This window comes from Amblyomma mixtum, chromosome 4, assembly GCF_055824585.1.
Source record: "Amblyomma mixtum isolate Tamu chromosome 4, ASM5582458v1, whole genome shotgun sequence".
NCBI lineage: Eukaryota > Metazoa > Arthropoda > Arachnida > Ixodida > Ixodidae > Amblyomma > Amblyomma mixtum.
The window spans coordinates 5,161,066-5,180,774 of record NC_143015.1 but is presented as its reverse complement, the minus strand read 5'-3'; the positions used below and the strand labels follow the sequence as shown (position 1 = coordinate 5,180,774).

The 19,709-nt window shown below is 44.5% G+C and overlaps 1 protein-coding gene across 1 annotated transcript in view; it reads right to left on the bottom strand.

Moving 5' to 3' along the window:
• Window positions 1-4,264: 4,264 nt before the first annotated feature.
• Window positions 4,265-19,709, bottom strand: part of LOC149345534 (uncharacterized) — a 51,930-nt gene continuing 36,485 nt past the window's right edge. The window contains exon 2 of the mRNA XM_089541151.1: window positions 4,265-5,461. Within this exon, the coding sequence (XP_089397277.1) occupies window positions 4,265-5,461 (1,197 nt within the window). The remainder of the gene's footprint in view (window positions 5,462-19,709) is intronic.

Here is a 19,709-nt window from a genome sequence, read left to right as displayed (position 1 = left end):
TAGCAGCTGATCATATGTATCTGACATGTGTTGCACAGACACTTCAATGCTGGTCACAGTTTGTTTTAAGGATGATAAATCATCCACCTTTGCTGTAAGAGCAACTAAGGCTTTGCTTATCTCAGAAAGGTGCTGAGCCAAAATTGGGGAGGGAGAACCTGAGTGCTGTCCTTCATCGGTGCGGGATTTTGATAAACGACAAACCGGGCATCTCAAGGTTTTTCTTGCTTCAATGCTTTTCTTTTTATACGCCTGCTCACTAACACCAGCACATTTGCCTAGATGGTAATACTCGCAACACTCTGCGCATTGCATCATTTCTTCCCCTTCTTGAAAAAACTTATATCAGGAAAGGCACGTATCATCAGGAAAAGTTCCCATGACCATGAGTCAGCTAAGAGCGTACAGTACGGCTCCACGACAAAAAGACAGAAACAGTGCGGTGGCAGCAACGGCAACGGCAGTGACAGAAGAAAGTACAGTGAAGCAAAACCAGAAGAGGGCAAGTACAGGCTGGTTGGTACATGTTTTGTGTTTTACATGTTTGTGGTACATGCTGGTGTTTTCTCCTTCTCTTGTGTCTCGTCTTTGATTGCGCTGTTTTTTCCAATTCGTAAAGCAAAACCAACCTGTAACACGAAGGTAGGTTTGTAAAGTTGCTCGTCTATAGCCGCTGCCGCCACCGCTGCTGCCAAGCGTGTGAAGGGGTTGCTGCAGGGCACACGGGCTTTTGTAGGCAGCACAGGCGCTGTAGTCCGCTTGTTGGGGGCGTGTGCCACTTGATGCTTCCACGAAGATAACTCCCGCAGACTGTCAGTGACGTCAGCCCTCGGAAAGCCTTGCCATTCGTTGACACTGTAACACGAAGGCAGGTTTGTAAAGTTGCTCGTCGATAGCCGCTGCCGCCACCGCTGCTGCCAAGCGTGTGAAAGGTGATGTCTTTCGGCCTCTGCCCTGCCCCAGCGACGTCCCAGCGAGCAATGGATGCGGTGCTAGCAGGCCTGAAGTGGCAAATTTGTCTAGTCTACTTAGATGACGTTGTTGTCTTCTCCTCAAGCTTTAAAGACCACCTCAGAAGGCTACGGATAGTGCTAGAAACAATCAAGTCTTCAGGCCTAACACTGAAACTAGAGAAGTTCCACTTCGCCTACGAGGAGCTGCTGTTCCTTGGTCACGTCGTAAGCAAGGATGGAGTTCGCTCAGACCCTCAGAAGACGGTTTCGATCGCAGAGTATCAACAGCCTAGTGACAAGAAAGCTGGACGCAGATTCCTTGCATTGTACGCATATTACCGTCGATTCGTGAAGAACTTTTCGCGCATCGCTGAACCTTTGACCCAAATTTCCAAGGCTGACGTGCCATTTAAATGGGAAGCGCCGCAAGTAGAAGCCTTCAAGGAACTTCAGCGCCGTTTGCAGTCCCCACCGATCCTCCCGCACTTTACCATCCTTAAAGATTCGAGAGAAGCGTGGCGTAACTACATGAACGGCCGCATAGGTCGCGCCGCACTCCGGATCCTCCAGAGCGCGACTATACCAAAAGTCACACATAGCATTTACTTCGTGCCAGGACACACCGATATAGCGGGGAACGAACACGCCGACGAGGTAGCTCGAGGGTATACGAGCCGATCTTCCTCCCAATCGGACGATCTACCCGACCGAGTCGGCCCTACGTACTCAGACATTCTCAACTACTATAAGGGGGTACGGATCCGCTATCCGCCGCCTCATCCTGATCTAAATCAAGTAGAGGCAGTGTATTGGCGAAGATTGCAGACAGGAACATTCCCAAACCTGCATATCCTTAGCAAGATTTACCCGACGCATTATCGGAACACTTGCTTGTGGTGTGGCAGCAAACCATCGTTGTACCACATCACGTGGGAATGCAGTAAGAGCGACAGCTTTCGTAAAGAACCGAGTGCAGAACAGTGGGAGAGCCGGCTCTCCAGCGGCGATCTGGGTTGCCAGCAAGGTCTGATCCAGCACGCTCAACGAGCAGCGAAGCTCAGCAAAGCCCTGGAATAGGGGCACTGACCCTGTGAGAAGAAAGAAGATGGACCTCTTCTTTCTCGTCTGCTACTAGCACAAGACCTTTCTAGAGCAATAAATGCCTTTCCTACCTCGATGAAAACGCCGAGACTGAAATTCATACCGACGCAAATAGTGTGGGCCTAGGTGCTATCCTCGTTCAGAAAACTGACCGAGTGGAGAAGGTCATCGCATACGCCAGCCATTCCCTGTCCAAAGCCGATGCTAATTGCTTGACCACTGAGAAAGAATGTCTCGCCATCATTTGGGGCACGTCGAAATTTCGCACCTACCTGTACAGACGACCATTCAAGGTTGTGAGCGATCACCATGCTCTGTGCTAGCTAGCCAATTTGAAATATCCATCCGGCCGCCTTACTCGTTGGAGCTTACGTCTTCAAGAATTCGCCATTAACTGTAGTCTACAAATCTGGCCGCAAGCATCCGACGCAGACTGCTTGTCGCGAGCCCCCGTCGACGCAGCACCCGAAGAGGGTGCGCTTCTGCAATTCTCGGGCCATCTGGTGTGCCCCAGGGAAGTGTTCTTGGTCCCCTTCTCTTTCTGATATTTATTAATGACTTACCAAATTGCATTTCTTCACAAATTAGACTGTTTGCTGACGACTGTGTTGTGTACCGAACCATTACAAACGACTCTGACCGACAATCTTTACAAACTGACCTCGATTCTAATAACACTTGGTGCCAGCAGTGGCTTATGACCCTAAATCCATCTAAGACAAAGCTCGTCTCCTTTACTAGAAATTCTTATCGCATCCCAACCACATACTCTCTTAAAGACATAACAGTTGAAACAACTTCCACTTACAAGTATCTAGGAGTTTACCTTCAATCAGACTTCACCTGGAACTATCATATTAAGTTCATTCTAGCAGCTGCTAACCGTTCTCTTGGCCTTTTAAAACGTAACCTTCGACATGCTCGGGCACACGTGCGTAAACTTGCTTATATTACACTAATTCGACCTAAAATTGAGTACGCTTCCGCAATATGGGACCCAGATCAGATCAAGCCTACATCAAAGATAACATAGAATCCCTGCAAAATCGTGCTGCTCGTTTCATTTGTTCCGACTACTCACGTTTTACTAGCGTCATGGCGTTAAAGCTCGTGCTGGTCTTTACAGCCTTTCCCATCGTCGTAAACTCTCCCGATTAACTCTTTTTCACAAAATTTACCATCATCCTTTGCTTCACGACGATGTCTTTCATATACCCACAGCAGTGTTTCCACGCCGTGACCATCCTTTCAAGATCAAACGCATCACATGTCACACTTCAAGTTTTGCCAAATCATTCATACCGAAAACCATTATTCATTGGAACCGGCTGCCTTGCACAATCGCAACTGAAACTAACGCGACATCATTTCATGAACTTTTAAAAAATGAAAGCGAGGTGTAGTTTTCTTCTAGTTCTGTTCTGTTCACCGTAATGTGTTTGAGTTTCGCTTTTCGTTCTGTTTATTCCTATGTTTTTATTTTTTTTGCGTCTTGTTGTTCCGCCACATTTCGATTGTTGCTGACTACCAGTTATTGCTATTTTCTTGCTTCTTTTTTGCGCTGTTACTCATGTTAAATGTTCCTTTTATGTATACAATTTGTAATTTTTACCACCCCCTATGTAATACCCTCGTGAAGAGGGCCTTTAGGGGTATCTTGAAATAAATAAATATTTGTACTAAATCATAACAAAATACCAAATCCAAAAGTTGTTCAGAGCTTGCCACATCATCTCCCCGGGTGCGTAGGAGCTCCAATTAATTCCCAGTAAATTAAAATCACCTAGGAGAATTACTCCTTCTCCTCCTCTAATATTTTTTTCCATAAAATCCCTTATATTGGTAATTACGTCAAGTGAGGAATTTGGTGGTCCATATACCCCTCCAATATAAACGGTTCGATCGGTAAGCTTAGTTTTGATCCATACCGCTTCATTATCGCCCGATTGATGCAGGACAGTACACAAAATATTTTGCTTGAACAGTATGGCTACGCCACCACCTCTTCCTACTCGTTCCTTTCTGAATGCTTTATATCCAGCTGGCACGAACTCGGCGTCCTTTATATTCTTATTTAACCATGTCTCCGTTATAACAATAACGTCAGGTTCATGTTCCATAGCTATTACTTCCAGTGAGTCGGATTTGTTTAATATGCTCCGTGCATTTATTTTCACTATCTTAAACTCATTCTGCTTGCTTTGATCGTGTCACTTGTTGCCACTTCCGGTGGTGCTGGCAATTCTGTATCTCTCATTCTTAACTTCGTTCCAGCCATACAGCACGTTGTTCAGTTTTAGTTTATCAAAAACAAGTTTGTCCTTACGGCCATCTTTTCTTTCTTCTGCACTTGAATCCCAAAGCTTTTTCCTAATTTCCACTACTCGTTTGGAGTAATCTTCACTAATGCTTATTCCTGAATCTTTAAGTTTAGTACAATTACTCAAAATTTTTACTTTGTCCCTATAGTCCCCAACTCTGAAGATAATCGGGCGATTTCCTTCGGGTGAATACCTGCCAAGCCTGTGGATTCTTTCAATGGAACATACACTCACCTTAAGGATATCGCTAAAAATTTCTTCGGTCACTTTATTCATCAATGTCACTTCGTTTTCATTTTCATCTTCAATTACACCTCTAATAATCAAATTATTTCTTCGAGAACGATTATCTAGTTCATCAACCTGTTTAGCAAGGCGGGACATATCATCATCCCACTTGTAAACAACAGTTTCAATGTTTGCGAGCCTGCTCTGAGTATCATCCAAGGTTTCTAGTTTCCTTTCAATTGCAAGAAGGCGACCTTGCACTTCAAGCATTCTTGTTTCAGAGGAAGCCTGATTAACCTGGACCTCAGTGAGTTTTGACAGAATCTCCTTTTGGTTCTGGATTTTTTCTGTGAACATTTCTTCTGTCACTGGACCGGGATTTTCCTCTACATCGCCGGATAATTTCAGTAACAAACCCGCCAACGAGAAACACTCCAAAAAGCAGCGTAGCACAAGGTGTGGACACGGCAACACTATAAGACAGAGGTCGTCGCTATAGAAGCCATATTTCGAATGACTAACCTGCACATACAACGGTACGTTGGGTGACATAGTCACGACGGTGCCGCCGTGTCCACTGAAGCTGGTCGTCGTCGAGCTCTCATTTATAGGCAGCAGCCGAGCCTTGCTGTGGGCGGTTCCCGTTGTCATCGTGCTCGAGATGTGTGCGCAGTAGGCGGCATCCACGTGCGGCGGCGGCGGCGGCAGCGTGGTGCGGTTTTCCATGAATGGTCCGGTGTGATTGCTGTCCGTGCGGAAGCCCGGAGAAGCGTTGACGCTGCTGCGAAGCTGAGAGCGACCATCGTCCCAGATAGCTGTTGTTCCTCCAAAAACGACGTTGATGCTCGCGAAGAACACCTGCACATACAAGGTACGTTGGATGACATAGTCACGACGGTGCCGCCGTGTCCACTTGTATTGATCACGTCAATATAAGAGCTCCGTTTGCCCAGAATTTCTCTTCTGTGATTACATACAAACTTTCAGATCATTACTTTGTAGGTTCTCATATCCTTTTTCCTTCTTCAAATAAATCATCCCTTAATAAGGAGCAAATTCCACATACAGACACTGCCACATTCGATAAACTTATAGCCGACTTTAACTGGGCCTCTTTCCTCGAGGAAGTGAATTCTTTTAACGTATACGATAGATTTGTGCAGGTTGTCAGTCCTATAACAGCCTCATCACAAAAGGTCAAAGTGATCAAAAAACGTAACCCAAACCTTCCTTGGTTAACAAGGGACATTCTAAAGGCCATTGCAGAAAAACGTTGTCCCAACAACACACGCCTCAAAGATAATTTCAGGTTATTTAGAAACAAAGTTACTGCCATGATTCGAGCCTCGAAACGTAACTACTTCAATTCGGCTTTCCGTAACAACCAACACTCTTCGCGTAAAACTTGGTCAACTATCAATTGCCTTTTTGGACGAAACCCTAAACAATCCATTAGCGATGCATTTGCCAAATCCTTCAAAGACCTTCCCTCTGCTGCCTCTGAGTTTAATGCATTTTTCTCTCCGGTTTCCAGGAAGTTTCCATTATCCCACTATGAGGTTCCTCGGTCTTTATATTGCACAGCTTCTTCAGCTTTTCTCCCCTCTATCACACCCCAGGACCTTCACAGCATAATCTTTAGCTTCAATTCGAAGAAAGCCGCCGGTATTGACAATATCAGGATGACTGACCTCCAACGGAACTTCACGAAACTGCAATCGGTACTTCTTTTTATGTTGAATAGTTTTATCACTGAATTCTTCATTCCACACTATTTAAAAGTTGCCATAGTTAAACCGTTACATCAAAGTGGCTCTTTAAAAGCTATTGAAAATTACAGGCCTATTTCAATTCTACCTGCGATTGCGCAGATTCTTGAAAAGCACCTATTCCGAGTTATGTACAGTTTTGTTTTCACGAATAATATCTTATCAGAGGCACAGTTTGGTTTTATTGAAGGTAAAGGAACTGTTCTGTTATTAGAAACCTTTACTGATATCATTTACTCATGCTTTGATAATAACAAATTCGCATGTGGTCTGTTTTTGGACGCTAGCAAAGCTTTTGATTGTGTTCGGCATGACCTACTGCTAGAAAAACTTGATGTCATGGGCTTTAGGGGTCCTTTTAATGATTTGCTGAAAGAATATTTTTCTAATAGGGCTCAAGATGTTGAAATAAGCGGGCATCGAAGTTCTGAATCATTTTTGTCGGCAGGTGTTCCACAGGGCTCAGTTTTATCGCCTTTGCTTTTCAATGTATTTGTAAATGATTTATCGAATGCTGTCACAAAATGTTACATCTTTCAATACGCCGATGACACGTTAATGTTGTCAACAAATACTTCGTTGCCTCTGGCCATGGATGCTCTTAGAACAGATGTGGTGCATGTTATGAACTGGTTCTTAAGTAATTCTATTGCAATTAATCAACAGAAAACTAAACTCATTTGTTTTTGTAATCCCCATAAAAAGCTTTCTTTTGTTGAACCATTGTTTTTACATTCTTCGCATTGTCTTAATTGTTCTTTCATTCCAACTAATTTTTTAAATAGTGTCAAGTACCTTGGTATACTTTTTGACAGTGATATGTCTTGGAACAGTCATCTTACCCTAGTATGCAACAAGCTTCGTGGTTTATCATGTGTACTATACAATGTTCGTTATTTATTACATTTTCAGACTCGCAAGCTTATTGCACATGCTCTCATTTATGGTATTCTCAGATATGGAGTCCCTGTTTATTATCATTGCCCAAAGACTTGGCGAATTAAATTAAATGGGATACTAAAGAACATCCTTCGATCCGTGGCATACAACACAAATGCTTCACCTGACTGCAATTTGTTTTCGCTTTTACAGCTGCCCTCTTTTGATGCCCTCTTCCATCATGTAGTCATTCGTGCTCACTTTTGGGAGAGTAAATTTTTCGTGCCTTTCATTCCTGTTCGTCCTTTACGACATCATCCCCGTTTTACGGTACCTCGCTGCTACACTCACTATGGCCACTTCACTTGTAATTATTACATATCAAAAATGTTTAATTCTCTGCCTGATTCAATCTTTTCAGTTTCTTCGTTGTCTGAATTAAAGAACTTCTTAAAAACACATATGTCGGTAACCTAAACTGTTTCTTTGTTCTTGTTTGCCTTAGGTATTGCGGTTTATCATTGTTTGCTTGCTTTGTAACGCCTATTGTTTAATATATCTGTCTTTCATCGACTGCCGACTACTGCCCTACAAGCCTTTATGGCTTGGGCAGACTTGTCTTAAAGATTGTATTTTGTTCTCTGAAAATAAAGGTGTTTATTACTTCAATAAATAAATAGCAGCGCAAGGAGACAAGGACAAGAAGAGACAACAAGGACGGCGCTGAACTTCCAACTTTTATTTCTAACGAATCGTGCGAGCATATATGCACTCTGAACAATCCGGCGTCATCGTCAGTGCATGCGCAGATATGCCAGCTCTTTATCAGAAAGAGTGATAGAAGCGGAGCTAACACATGTTTCTCCCCGATTATAAATCAACTCTGATTCAATGATTTCCCGCGTTACACGTTGATTATTCTTTTTTCTAATGACGGTGCTAGCAAGGTCTGGGGAACATTCTTCACACGTAAGACAGTGGGCGGCCAGAAGTCCTTCAAAATCTTTTCCTTTCAGGGCATTATCTACATTTTTGGCATGTTCCCTCAACCTGTCATTCACGCATCTCCTAGTTTGGCCGACATAAGTTTTGCCACAGATTAAAGGAATTTCGTATACCACGCCTTCTGCGCATTCAACAAAGTTTGTTGAATGCGCAGAAGGCGTGGTATACGAAATTCCTTTAATCTGTGGCAAAACTTATGTCGGCCAAACTAGGAGATGCGTGAATGACAGGTTGAGGGAACATGCCAAAAATGTAGATAATGCCCTGAAAGGAAAAGATTTTGAAGGACTTCTGGCCGCCCACTGTCTTACGTGTGAAGAATGTTCCCCAGACCTTGCTAGCACCGTCATTAGAAAAAAGAATAATCAACGTGTAACGCGGGAAATCATTGAATCAGAGTTGATTTATAATCGGGGAGAAACATGTGTTAGCTCCGCTTCTATCACTCTTTCTGATAAAGAGCTGGCATATCTGCGCATGCACTGACGATGACGCCGGATTGTTCAGAGTGCATATATGCTCGCACGATTCGTTAGAAATAAAAGTTGGAAGTTCAGCGCCGTCCTTGTTGTCTCTTCTTGTCCTTGTCTCCTTGCGCTGCTATTTATTTATTGAAGTCATGTACCAACACGCCCAATTTTCCGCGTTAATCGTGTTTATTACTATTGCGATTTCCTCCACAATTACATAATTGCTACCGGCAGGTTGCCTTGCTAATGGTACCCAAAATGTCCGCATTGCAAAAACATTGGCAGCAGCGGCGAAGGCGCGAGGACGCAAAACTAAACTTCTGCTCTGTGCAGTGTCCGGATAATTCTCCGCGGTTGGGCCAACTGCTGCACCTTGGTGTCCGGAAACTGCTTCAACGAAAGCGGGCGGATCCAGCCTGCATTGTGCCCAGGACCAGTGCGGCATTTCTGTGAGGACTTTTTTGGACTTTGCCGCCCAAATCTCGCGCCAACAGCGTCAAGCACAGACAGCATTGGCATCTACAGCTGGTTGGGACACACCCCCCGGATTCTTCACATTGGCAGCAGCGGCGAAGGCGCGAGGACGCAACACTAAACTTCTGCTCTGTGCAGGTGTGTAATTTGTCTCTTCTGCATTCTTGTTGCTGCTGCTGCCAACTGATTTTTTCCCCTCCTCTTCCTGGAATCTCATGACGCATCAGTTGTCTGCACTGAATGCTTTTACAGCTTCCATGTCGGTGCGTGTTCAGGGCTGCAGGAAACAGTTGTCCGCACAAGGGGAGATGCAGCCCGTAAAAGCTATAAATGCCAACTTTGTCGTTCAGGCAAGTCGCGGCAAACGCCTAAAGAAAAAAAGAGAGAGGAGGACGGAGTCGATGCTATCATGTTTGCAAATCTTGTTAAAGAGGTAAATGAACTGTCATGCCTGAAGGCGACCGTTGCTGATCTCGAGGCTTCGGTGGAAATGATGTCATCAAAGTATGATGAACTATTGGCACGTGTGGACAAACAAGATCAAACAATCTAGAGCTTGCTAAAGCGCGTCGAGAAGGTAGAAGGTGGTCAACAGGTCGAGTTACGTCAACTAAAGGAGGACATGAACACGTTAGAACAGCACAGCCGTTCCCTCAACCTAGAAATCCACGGAGTTCAGAGCTGTCCTGGCGAGAACTTGCTGTAAAAAGTGAACGAAGTAGCCGAAAAGATAAAGCTACCCGCGGTGACCCAACAGGAAGTTAATAATTTGCACAGACTGCCGGCTAAGGGCTCTAAAATTCCCATAATCCTTGTTCGCTTCGCCAACAAAGGCACACGCGATGAGTGGCTTAAGAACAGGAACGAACTGCGGACAGATGAGAAGTGCTGCATATATCTGAACGAGGACCTAACAAAGCGGAATCGGCAGCTGTTGCAGCGTGCAAAGACGTGGGCCGATGACCATGGATTCCGTTTTGCATGGTACAGACATGGTAGAATTTACGTGAGGAAGGAAAGCGGCGAAACCGCCTATATCTAATCAAAGACGAGTGCGATCTTGACAAGATTGTGACCTAAACCGCTACCACCTTGAATTGCGGATAACACACGCGAACAACAAAAAATGAGTTTTTCCTACCTGCTTCCTGAGGAACTAAAAGACGTTCTTGGTTCGAAGTACCATACATTATTTAAATGTTTTCATATAAATACGCGGTCGCTAAACAACAAACTTTCAGAAATAGAGCTATTGTTATCTTCCTTTCATTTCAGCAGTGATGTTATCATGTTCACCGAAACTTGGTTGTCTGATGACGAGACGTTCATTCTGCCTCACTATCAGAGCTTTTTTCTTAACCGCAGCAGTCGTCGTGGCGGCGGCGTGTCTTTGCTTGTAAGCAACGAACTGAAATCTGACACCCTTGATCAATATTGTGTTTGCAGTGATGACTATGAGATATTGACTGTAATTACTGGCGATATGGTTCTCTCTGTAATCTACCGACCACCAGACGGAAACATTTCGAACTTCATTAATTTCATTGACCACTTTCTTGCCTTTATAAATGAAAAAAAGTTAAAGATAATACTTGGTGGTGACCAGAATTTAGACATGACGTGTGACAATATTCATACGCGATGTTTCAATGTTGTGATTAAGAGCAATAACTGTGAAAATGTCATCTCTAAACCAACTCGTGTTACTTGTTCTACAGAAACTTAATTTGATCTTTTTATTACAAATTATGACACCTCATGTGTTGAATCAGAAGTACTGCTATGTGACATTAGTGACCACCTTAGTATATTTATGGGTGTTGAAAAGACTAAACGCCATAAAAAACCAAAGTCATGTCACGCTACCCAGTTCGTCTCTGAAAAAAGCTTAGAAATGTTCCGCGATGATATTAGCAAGGCAGATTTCTCTGAGCTGTATTCTATGGAAGACTGCAACGTTGCCTATGAATTGTTTATTGATACTGTGAAAAAAGTGTACGAAAAGCATTTTCCATATGTAACCAAAAGGCAATCGAGACGTATAAGAAAACCATGGATTACACGTGATTTATTAAAGCGAATAAAGGAAAAAAACAAAATCTACAATAACTTTATCAAATGCAGGGATCCTGTAGTGTTTTCAACATTTAAAGCCTATCGAAATAAGCTAAACAAAGATATTAGGCTTGCTAGAGATCGATATTTCTGTGAATATTTTGAAGGATGTGGTAATAATTCAGACCTGCTATGGAAAAAACTTAATTCGCTGTTGAAGCCCTCGAGAAAGGAAGGCGCCATTGAAACCATAACATGTGGAGATAATGTCCTCACGGGTGCCGCTGTGTCGAACGCTTTTAACAGCTTTTTCACAGATGTCACAAGCATGCCTTGTGACAATATTGACTACCCCTACATTAATGATCGCTTAGAAAATAGCTTGTTCCTTCATTCTGTTTCTGAGGCTGAGGTTGTGTCGGCATTTTTGGAACTTTCTAATAGTTCGGCCTGTGATGCGTACGATATCCAGGTCAAGCCAATTAAGTTTGTTATAGACATATTATCATCGCCACTAAGTTATTTATTCAACGTATGTTTTTTAAATGGGATATTTCCAAATAAAATGCAGGTGGCTAAAGTAGTAGTTATTTACAAGAAAGGTGACAATAACTCCCTTGGAAATTATAGACCTATTTCTTTGCTCCCTGTCTTTTCTAAAGGCTTCGAAAAGCTTATTTTCTCTCGACTGCGAAAATTCATAGAAAAAAATGATATAACAGGATGGCAGTTTGGATTTCGGAAGAATAAATCCACTGAGCTTGCGCTTCTTCACGAGAAAGAATATATCCTAAACAGTTTTGAAAAGAAACATATCGTGCTAGCTATCTTCGTAGATTTAAAAAAAGGGTTTGATTCTCTAAATCATGAACTGCTGATTAGAAAGCTTGAAATGTATGGAATTAGAGGTATTCCTCTCCAACTTTTAAACTCTTATCTTTCTAATCGTGCACAATATACAAGCATTAATGGTATTGAGTCTTCTTTAAAGAATATAAAATGTGGAGTGTCACAGGGTAGCAAATTGGGGCTTGCTCTTCAACTTATTTATTAACGACATAGTAAACGTCACCGACCAAGCACCGTTTTTTATTTATGCAGACGACACAAGTATTTTCCTCTCAACGAATGACTGCGATTCCCTGATAGACAAAGGAAACAATATTTTATGCCAACTAAACACCTGGACAGAATTAAATGGGTTAAAAATAAATGTGAATAAAAGCAAGGCTGTTATCTTCCGACCAAGGAATAAACTTCTGCATACAAATAAAAAGCTACTACTTAATTCAGAGGAGATTGAGATAGTAGAAAAATTTAAAACACTTGGAGTCGTCTTTCACGAAACAATGTCATGGGACCATCATGTAGATACTATTTTGCGTAAACTCGCTCGAGTCGTAGGTCACCTATATCGCCTGAAAACAATGCTTCCTGCGAGGATTAAGGAGCTCATATACAAATCTTTGTTTTTGTCCCATTTGAATTATTGTCACCTTGTCTGGGGCATGACCACTCTGAATAATCTTGACAAAATTTATCTACTTCAAAAGAAAGCGATAAGGAGCACATTCCAGCTTAGTTTCAACCAGCATACAAACCAGTACTTTGAAGATGCATGTATTATGAAAATTTTTCACATCTATAGTTTTCAACTGCTTTCGAGGTATAAGAAGGAGCTACTTTGTCATATTGATTATTTGGGGAGACTGGCCTGCCTAACGCCGAGCGAGAAGCTGTATAACACTAGACAACACTCCCCGTGGCAGACTAAAACTCCAAGAACAAACTACGGATTACAAATGATTGCCTTCCTGCTGCCTAAACACCTAAACACGTTACATCATAAAAATATTGACATAATTAGTACGCCGATCCGTGACCTTTGTAAACATTTCCTGTGTTTCAAAAATTAGTCTGGTTTTATTATCTTTTTCATTTTTTCCTTTTATTCAATGTTTGCATCAAATGTTTGTAGTACTATTTCTGTTATTGTGATACTGTTGCACAATATGTATTCTTTGTTCCTCTGATGCCTTTGTATATGGAGGGGCCGAGGGCTCGTCAAGCCTTGCTGGCTTTTTTCTTCGGCCCTTTTCATCGTTGTGATGAATAAATCTATTATTATTATTATTATTATTATTATTATTATTATTATTATTATTATTATTATTATTATTATTATTATTATTATTATTATTATTATTAGTCTGTATCCGATAACATTTTCACAGCCCTTGGTCTTCCATGCTTTCGAACTCTCTTTCTAGAGACTGTAGTAGTACGTCATTTCTGGGACAGCGTTTTCAAAGTGCATCATGTAGCTTCCCGAAGCCTACGTAGTACCATTCGTTTTAAGGTACCGCGCTCCTCAACAAGGTAAGGAGAAGCCAGGCGCTGTGTTTATGTTCCCCATATTTTTAATGATTTGCCAGAGGAGGTGCTTTCCGCAACATCAAAAAAAGCGTTAAAAATCATGGTTCAGTCATTGTAACACGGTTCTTATTTGTCTAAATTTTCATGATCAGGCACGAAGTGTTAAATTACTATTGTGTTAACATAGGCTCTTGCAGTTTATTTTATCTCTTGTTGATGTCACTTACCTGAACAGTTACACCTTGATCACTACTCATTTCGTGTTATTGTTTTGATATGTTGTGTTAATATTATGCTCATATTTCATGTTTGTATTGCACGTCCGCCTGCCGACTTTGCCGGGCCTAGTCCCTCAAGCCACTAGAGGCTTTGACAGGCCCGTTTCTTTATTATGTATTTACTATGTGCAATAAAAGATATTATTATTATTATTATTATTATTATTATTATTATTATTATTATTGAGAATTTTTCTGGTATTCAATTCTCGAATCTTTATGCCGGCTGTTTTTTTTTCATTCATTTCTTCCCGTAATTTCTTTTTATCCATAATTCCATCTTTAATTCCTCGCAATACGTACCCAAAGTTAATCATTAGCTTGGCACCAAAAGGTAATCCATTAGCTTGTCGCCAATTCGCCTTCTTTGGGCTCTCCTCATTGAACCCTGGCCAATCCCCCGTCGTGGGTATGTGCCATGCCACCAAGGCAACAACAACAGGTAAGCGCCAGCAGTTACGCGCAGCAGCAGCGCTCGGATCCTGAGTTGCAAAGCCTAGTTGATTATCTGAAAGGCAAGACTGCATCGCCTCCCCGAGGGTTCAAGCGCCATCTGTCGTCCTTCGTCTTTCACAATAATGTCCTCCTGAAGAACTTTGCGCCCAAGAGGACTGTGCATCTTCTTGTCATGCCCAAAAATCTCATGCAAGAAATTATGCTCAAGAAGAACTCTAGTTTGGGCTAGTTGGTTCATGATTCAACAGGAAAACGGCGCAAAAGACGTGGACAAAAGAGACACACGACACGACCAGCGCCAACTTGCAACTGAATTTTATTTCGCACCAAACCCGCCTTTATTTAGGCCAACACGCCCTAACATCCGTGTAATCACGCACAGGTAGTAGAAAAGATCTCTGTAAGATATCTAACACATGAAGCGCGATAGCAACCACGTAACATACTCTCATGGCTAAAAAACCCAACAAAAAACCCAACAAATGTATAGCAAACAACACTAAAACGGTCATGGCCAAGCAACTCTTAAACACCAAAAACGATACACACTCATGAGTGATACGAGATGACCAACAAGAAACGTGGAAAAAAAGGTGAAGAATGAAGCGTTAAGACCAAAGCAGTGTCAAAGGTAAAAAAAAAGGTTGAAATGGATGAAGAGTGCGAAGCTTAAAATTGGAAACGAAAAACCAGCAGCCACATGAATGATAACCCATGACCAACCAGAAACATGAAAAATGATGGACGCGAAGCTGAGACCAAAGTCAGCGTCAAAGGTAAAAAAAACGAGAAAAAATTGGAAACGAACAATCAGCAGCTATTCATATGGCTGCTGATTGTTCGTTTCCAATTGTTTCTCGTTTTTTTACCTTTGACGCTGACTTTGGTCTCAGCTTCGCGTCCATCATTTTTCATGTTTCTGGTTGGTCATTGTGAGGATCTGTGTGAGACTGCAGGTTGTATTTTACAGAAACACAAAGGTATAAACAATAAACGAGGCGGCTTTTATAGGAAAGGAAACCAATTTCAGTATGGGCTTGGAAAAAGGAAAGAAACAAGAGAGCACCGCAACAACACACGGGAAAAACACACGGGGGAACAGTACAAAATGCTTACGAAAAATACAGGAAAAAGAAAGTCAAAAAGGAAAGTCACACTACTTGTCTCTCATTCGAGCAACGAGCGGGGAGGACTGGCTGGGCGTCGGGCAGTCAGGCAGTCTCTGTGCGTTCCAGTGTCGATGCGCTGTTGCCGGCGTTTCACCCGTTGGCCTTCAACGCTACCGCAGCGTCGGCGTCTGTGGGCTCCCAGCACGGTTCCCAGGTCTGGTATCCCGGAAAGGCCACGTAGGCACCAGAGGCGGCCTGTGTGGAGCAGCTGACGGATGGACGGAGAAGAGTGGCGCCTGGGCCTGGTGATTGAGGCTCTCGATGACGAATGTCCGGGTCTGGTGGCCCGGACGTCTGCGGCTGAGGCCCAAGCCCGGAACTCGCGTAGCCAGCAAAACTCGTCCACGTACGTCGCCCACCGCGCTCTTCTCTTCTCTGCCACGTAATCCTCTTCTACCTGTCCCGGCGTTGATGATGATGATGATGATGATGATGTCCTCGGGCTGAATGGCACATACCCACGGCGGGGGATTGGCCAGGGTGCATAGCGGATACAAACGCACTCGTGTAAAGGGAATGGAGTCCCCCTCCGCACGCGCTCCTCGTGCTTTTTCTTCTTCTCCTCACGAACGACGCTGGGTGGCGCTATATCCTTACAGAAGTCCCCCTCTTCGGAAGTTTTTTCCAAGGGAAAAAACTCAACTTCAGGAGAGCGGCCCCAGATGCGTTCGACGATCGCACCACAGAACACCACACCACAGCGCGCACACTACACGCCACACACAATACGACGGTCGTCAATGTTCGAAGCGCACACAGACATTCGCACACACAGCATAAAGAGTACATCGAAAGTCAACGTAAAGCGTCCATAGAGGGCGAAGAAACACAGAAGGCATCAAAAATAGATAGCCGACACTCAAAAACAAACATGAACAAACAAAAACAATTCCAACAAGAAGAGGTGTGGGCTCGATTCTTCTGTATTCCATTGTTCACATCAAACCACTTCACCGTCGCGAGAACTCTTTCAGCTAGTACTTCCGTTTTCTTTTGTGAAACCGTTTTCTACAAATCGACCTCGGTCTCCACCATGATTTTACATGTTCCCGTCCTAAGATGTTATTCACTCTGTTCTCCCTTGCCTTCGACGCAGTCCGTTGACACATATCGCACGATCTGGCATAACTCTTAATGTCAGCCTGTACACTGGGCCAGTAAAACTCACTGAGCACCCTAGCTATTGTTTTCCGTATTCCTTGATGGCCGGATAATGTACTCTTATGCGCCAACTTAAGGACTTACGTGCGTAAGCCCTTCGGTACCACCGCTTGCTCAACGACTCGGCCGGGACACACTTGGTATGTTCGGAAAAGAACACCGTCATCTGTATCAAAGGAGTGGGCGGTCTGTCCCTTGCCACGAAATATTTGCCCCAACTTCCTGCGACACACCTCTAAGGTCGGGTCTTCTTCCTGTTTGAGGCGAAACTCCGGCCGTGACAAGTGGAGTGTGTTCAGAGTGGGGCTTTTACTACTCTCTGAAACCTTCGCATGCTGTCACCGTAAGGGAAGGAACATCGACCGAACTCGTCATGGCAAGGGAAGCTGCCTGATCAGTTAGAACTGGCGGGTCGACCGAGAATGAAGGTTTAGCGCCAGGGACATTGCCTCTTATGATGTCGTACAGGGGTGTAGACAAGCACCGCGCGATGGCCTTACCCGAAAAGTATGGTGAAGAAATCATCACCTCCGCTTCCGGAACTTCTACACGGGTCCCATTGGCCAAGAATAATGTAGCCTGTTTCCCTGTAAGCGCCGCTGCCGGTACAAGGGACTCACGCACAACAATGCCGGTGCTGCCTGTATCTCGTAATACCGAACCAGGCTGGCCGAACACCTCACCGTGCCCCACGGGCATAGCAGTTTCCACCGGGTTGGAAGGACAGACAATCTCCCCCAACTGGCCCTCTACGCGCGTTACCTCTGCAGGGTTATCGGGATGTGAATATCGAGGTGTCATGCAACAGGCGGACTCCTCACGGTCTCCTGGTCTCTTAGCTTTGCATGACTGGGCATCATGTCCTACCTCGCGGCACCAGGTGCAATACAATTGCTTCGGCTTCGTCCGACAATCCGACGCCTTGTGCCCAGTCTTCTCGCAAAGAAAACACCGAAGGCGGGATCGTGAAACCGAAACCTCTTCCTTGGCCTTATTTAACGTATGCTCCCCCTGCTCTTTAAAGAACAACAAGTTATTTTGCCGCTGTGCTTCGAGAAAATGATCAGCAGCCTCCGCCAGCTTGCAAACTGTCTTGCCCTCCCGCTCACGTAAGAAAAGGGCTAAACGGGAATGACAGTTGTTCAGGAATTGCTCGCTCACGACCATCTCGCGAACTACCTCAAAAGTGCGGCCTTCTCCCCGCATCTCGACCCAACGGTCAAAGAAACTAAACAACCTGGCAGCATATTGCGAGGCCGTTTCACCATCCTGGGGCTTCCTCTGGCGAAACTTCTCTCTGTACCCTTCCGCGGTGAACCTAAACCTCTGAAGCAAGGCAAGCTTCGCTTCGTCATAGTCCACGGAATCCTCAGGCGAGAGCCGACCGAAGACCCTAAGTGCTTCGCCGCCAAGGCACAAGCTCAACGCCGTTGCCCACTTTTCTTTTGGCCAACCCTGCCCCGTGGCCACATGCTCAAACCTTTTTAAGTAGGCATCGAGGTCATCCCGCGCTTCATTGAACTGTGGTATGAGGCTGTGCGGGTTAATGGAGCTGGCCGGTGAGACTCTACGCTCTCCACGGTCACTCGGAGGATTTGCGCCACCCTCCATGAGCCTTATTTGTAGCTACAAGTTCTGCGCCTCTAACTCCAAACGTTCCTTCGCAGCTTCACGCCCCGTCTCCAAATTCCGTGCCTCTAACTCCAAATTCCTTGCCTCTAACTCCAGTTTCTGCTTCGCAGCTTCACGCTCAGCGGCTCTCTCTTCCCGTGCCTTACGAAGCTCGTCCTCCACCCACGCTCGTAACTCCGCGCCGCACAAGCCCATGCGCTCGCCTAAAGCAACCAAATCTGAAGCACTCATACTGTTCCTAAATTAACACAACAGGCAAAAAAATAAAAACCGACCTCGTCCTGTCGTAGTGGACGCCAAATTTGTGAGGATCTGTGTGAGATTGCAGGTTGTATTTTACACAAACACAAAGGTATAAACAATAAACGAGGCGGCTTTTATAGGGAAGGAAACCAATTTCAGTATGGGCTTGGAAAAAGGAAAGAAACAAGAGAGCAGCGCAACAACACACGGGAAAAACACACGGGGGAACAGAACAAAATGCTTACGAAAAATACAGGAAAAAGAAAGTCAAAAAGGAAAGTCACACTACTTGTCTCTTATTCGAGCAACGAGCGGGGAGGACTGGCTGGGCGTCGGGCAGTCAGGCAGTCTCTGTGCGTTCCAGTGTCGATGCGCTGTTGCCGGCGTTTCACCCGTTGGCCTTCAACGCTACCGCAGCGTCGGCGTCTGTGGGCTCCCAGCAAGGTTCCCAGGTCTGGTATCCCGGAAAGGCCACGTAGGCACCAGAGGCGGCCTGTGTGGAGCAGCTGACGGATGGACGGAGAAGAGTGGCGCCTGGGCCTGGTGGTTGTGGCTCTCGACGATGGATGTCCAGGTCTGGTGGCCCGGACGTCTGCGGCTGAGGCCCAAGCCCGGAACTCGGGTAGCCAGCAGAACTCGTCCACGTCCGTCGCCCACCGCGCTCTTCTCTTCTCTGCCACGTAATCCTCTTCTACCTGTCCCGGCGTTCCCCTCCGCACGCGCTCCTCGTGCTTTTCCTTCTTCTCCTCACGAACGACGCTGGGTGGCGCTATCTCCTTACAGTCATCGGTTATCATTCATGTGGCTGCTGGTTTTTCGTTTCCAATTTTAAGCTTTGAACTCTTCATCCATTTCAACCTTTTTTTACCTTTGACACTGCTTTGGTCTTAACGCTTCATTCTTCACCTTTTTTTCCACATTTCTTGTTGGTCATCTCGTATCACTCATGAGTCTGTATCGTTTTTGGTGTTTAAGAGTTGCTTGGCCATGACCGTTTTAGTGTTGTTTGCTATACATTTGTTGGGTTTTTTGTTGGTTTTTTTAGCCATGATAGTATGTTACGTGGTTGCTATCGCGCTTCGTGTGTTAGATATCTTACAGAGATCTTTTCTACTACCTGTGCGTGATTACACGGATGT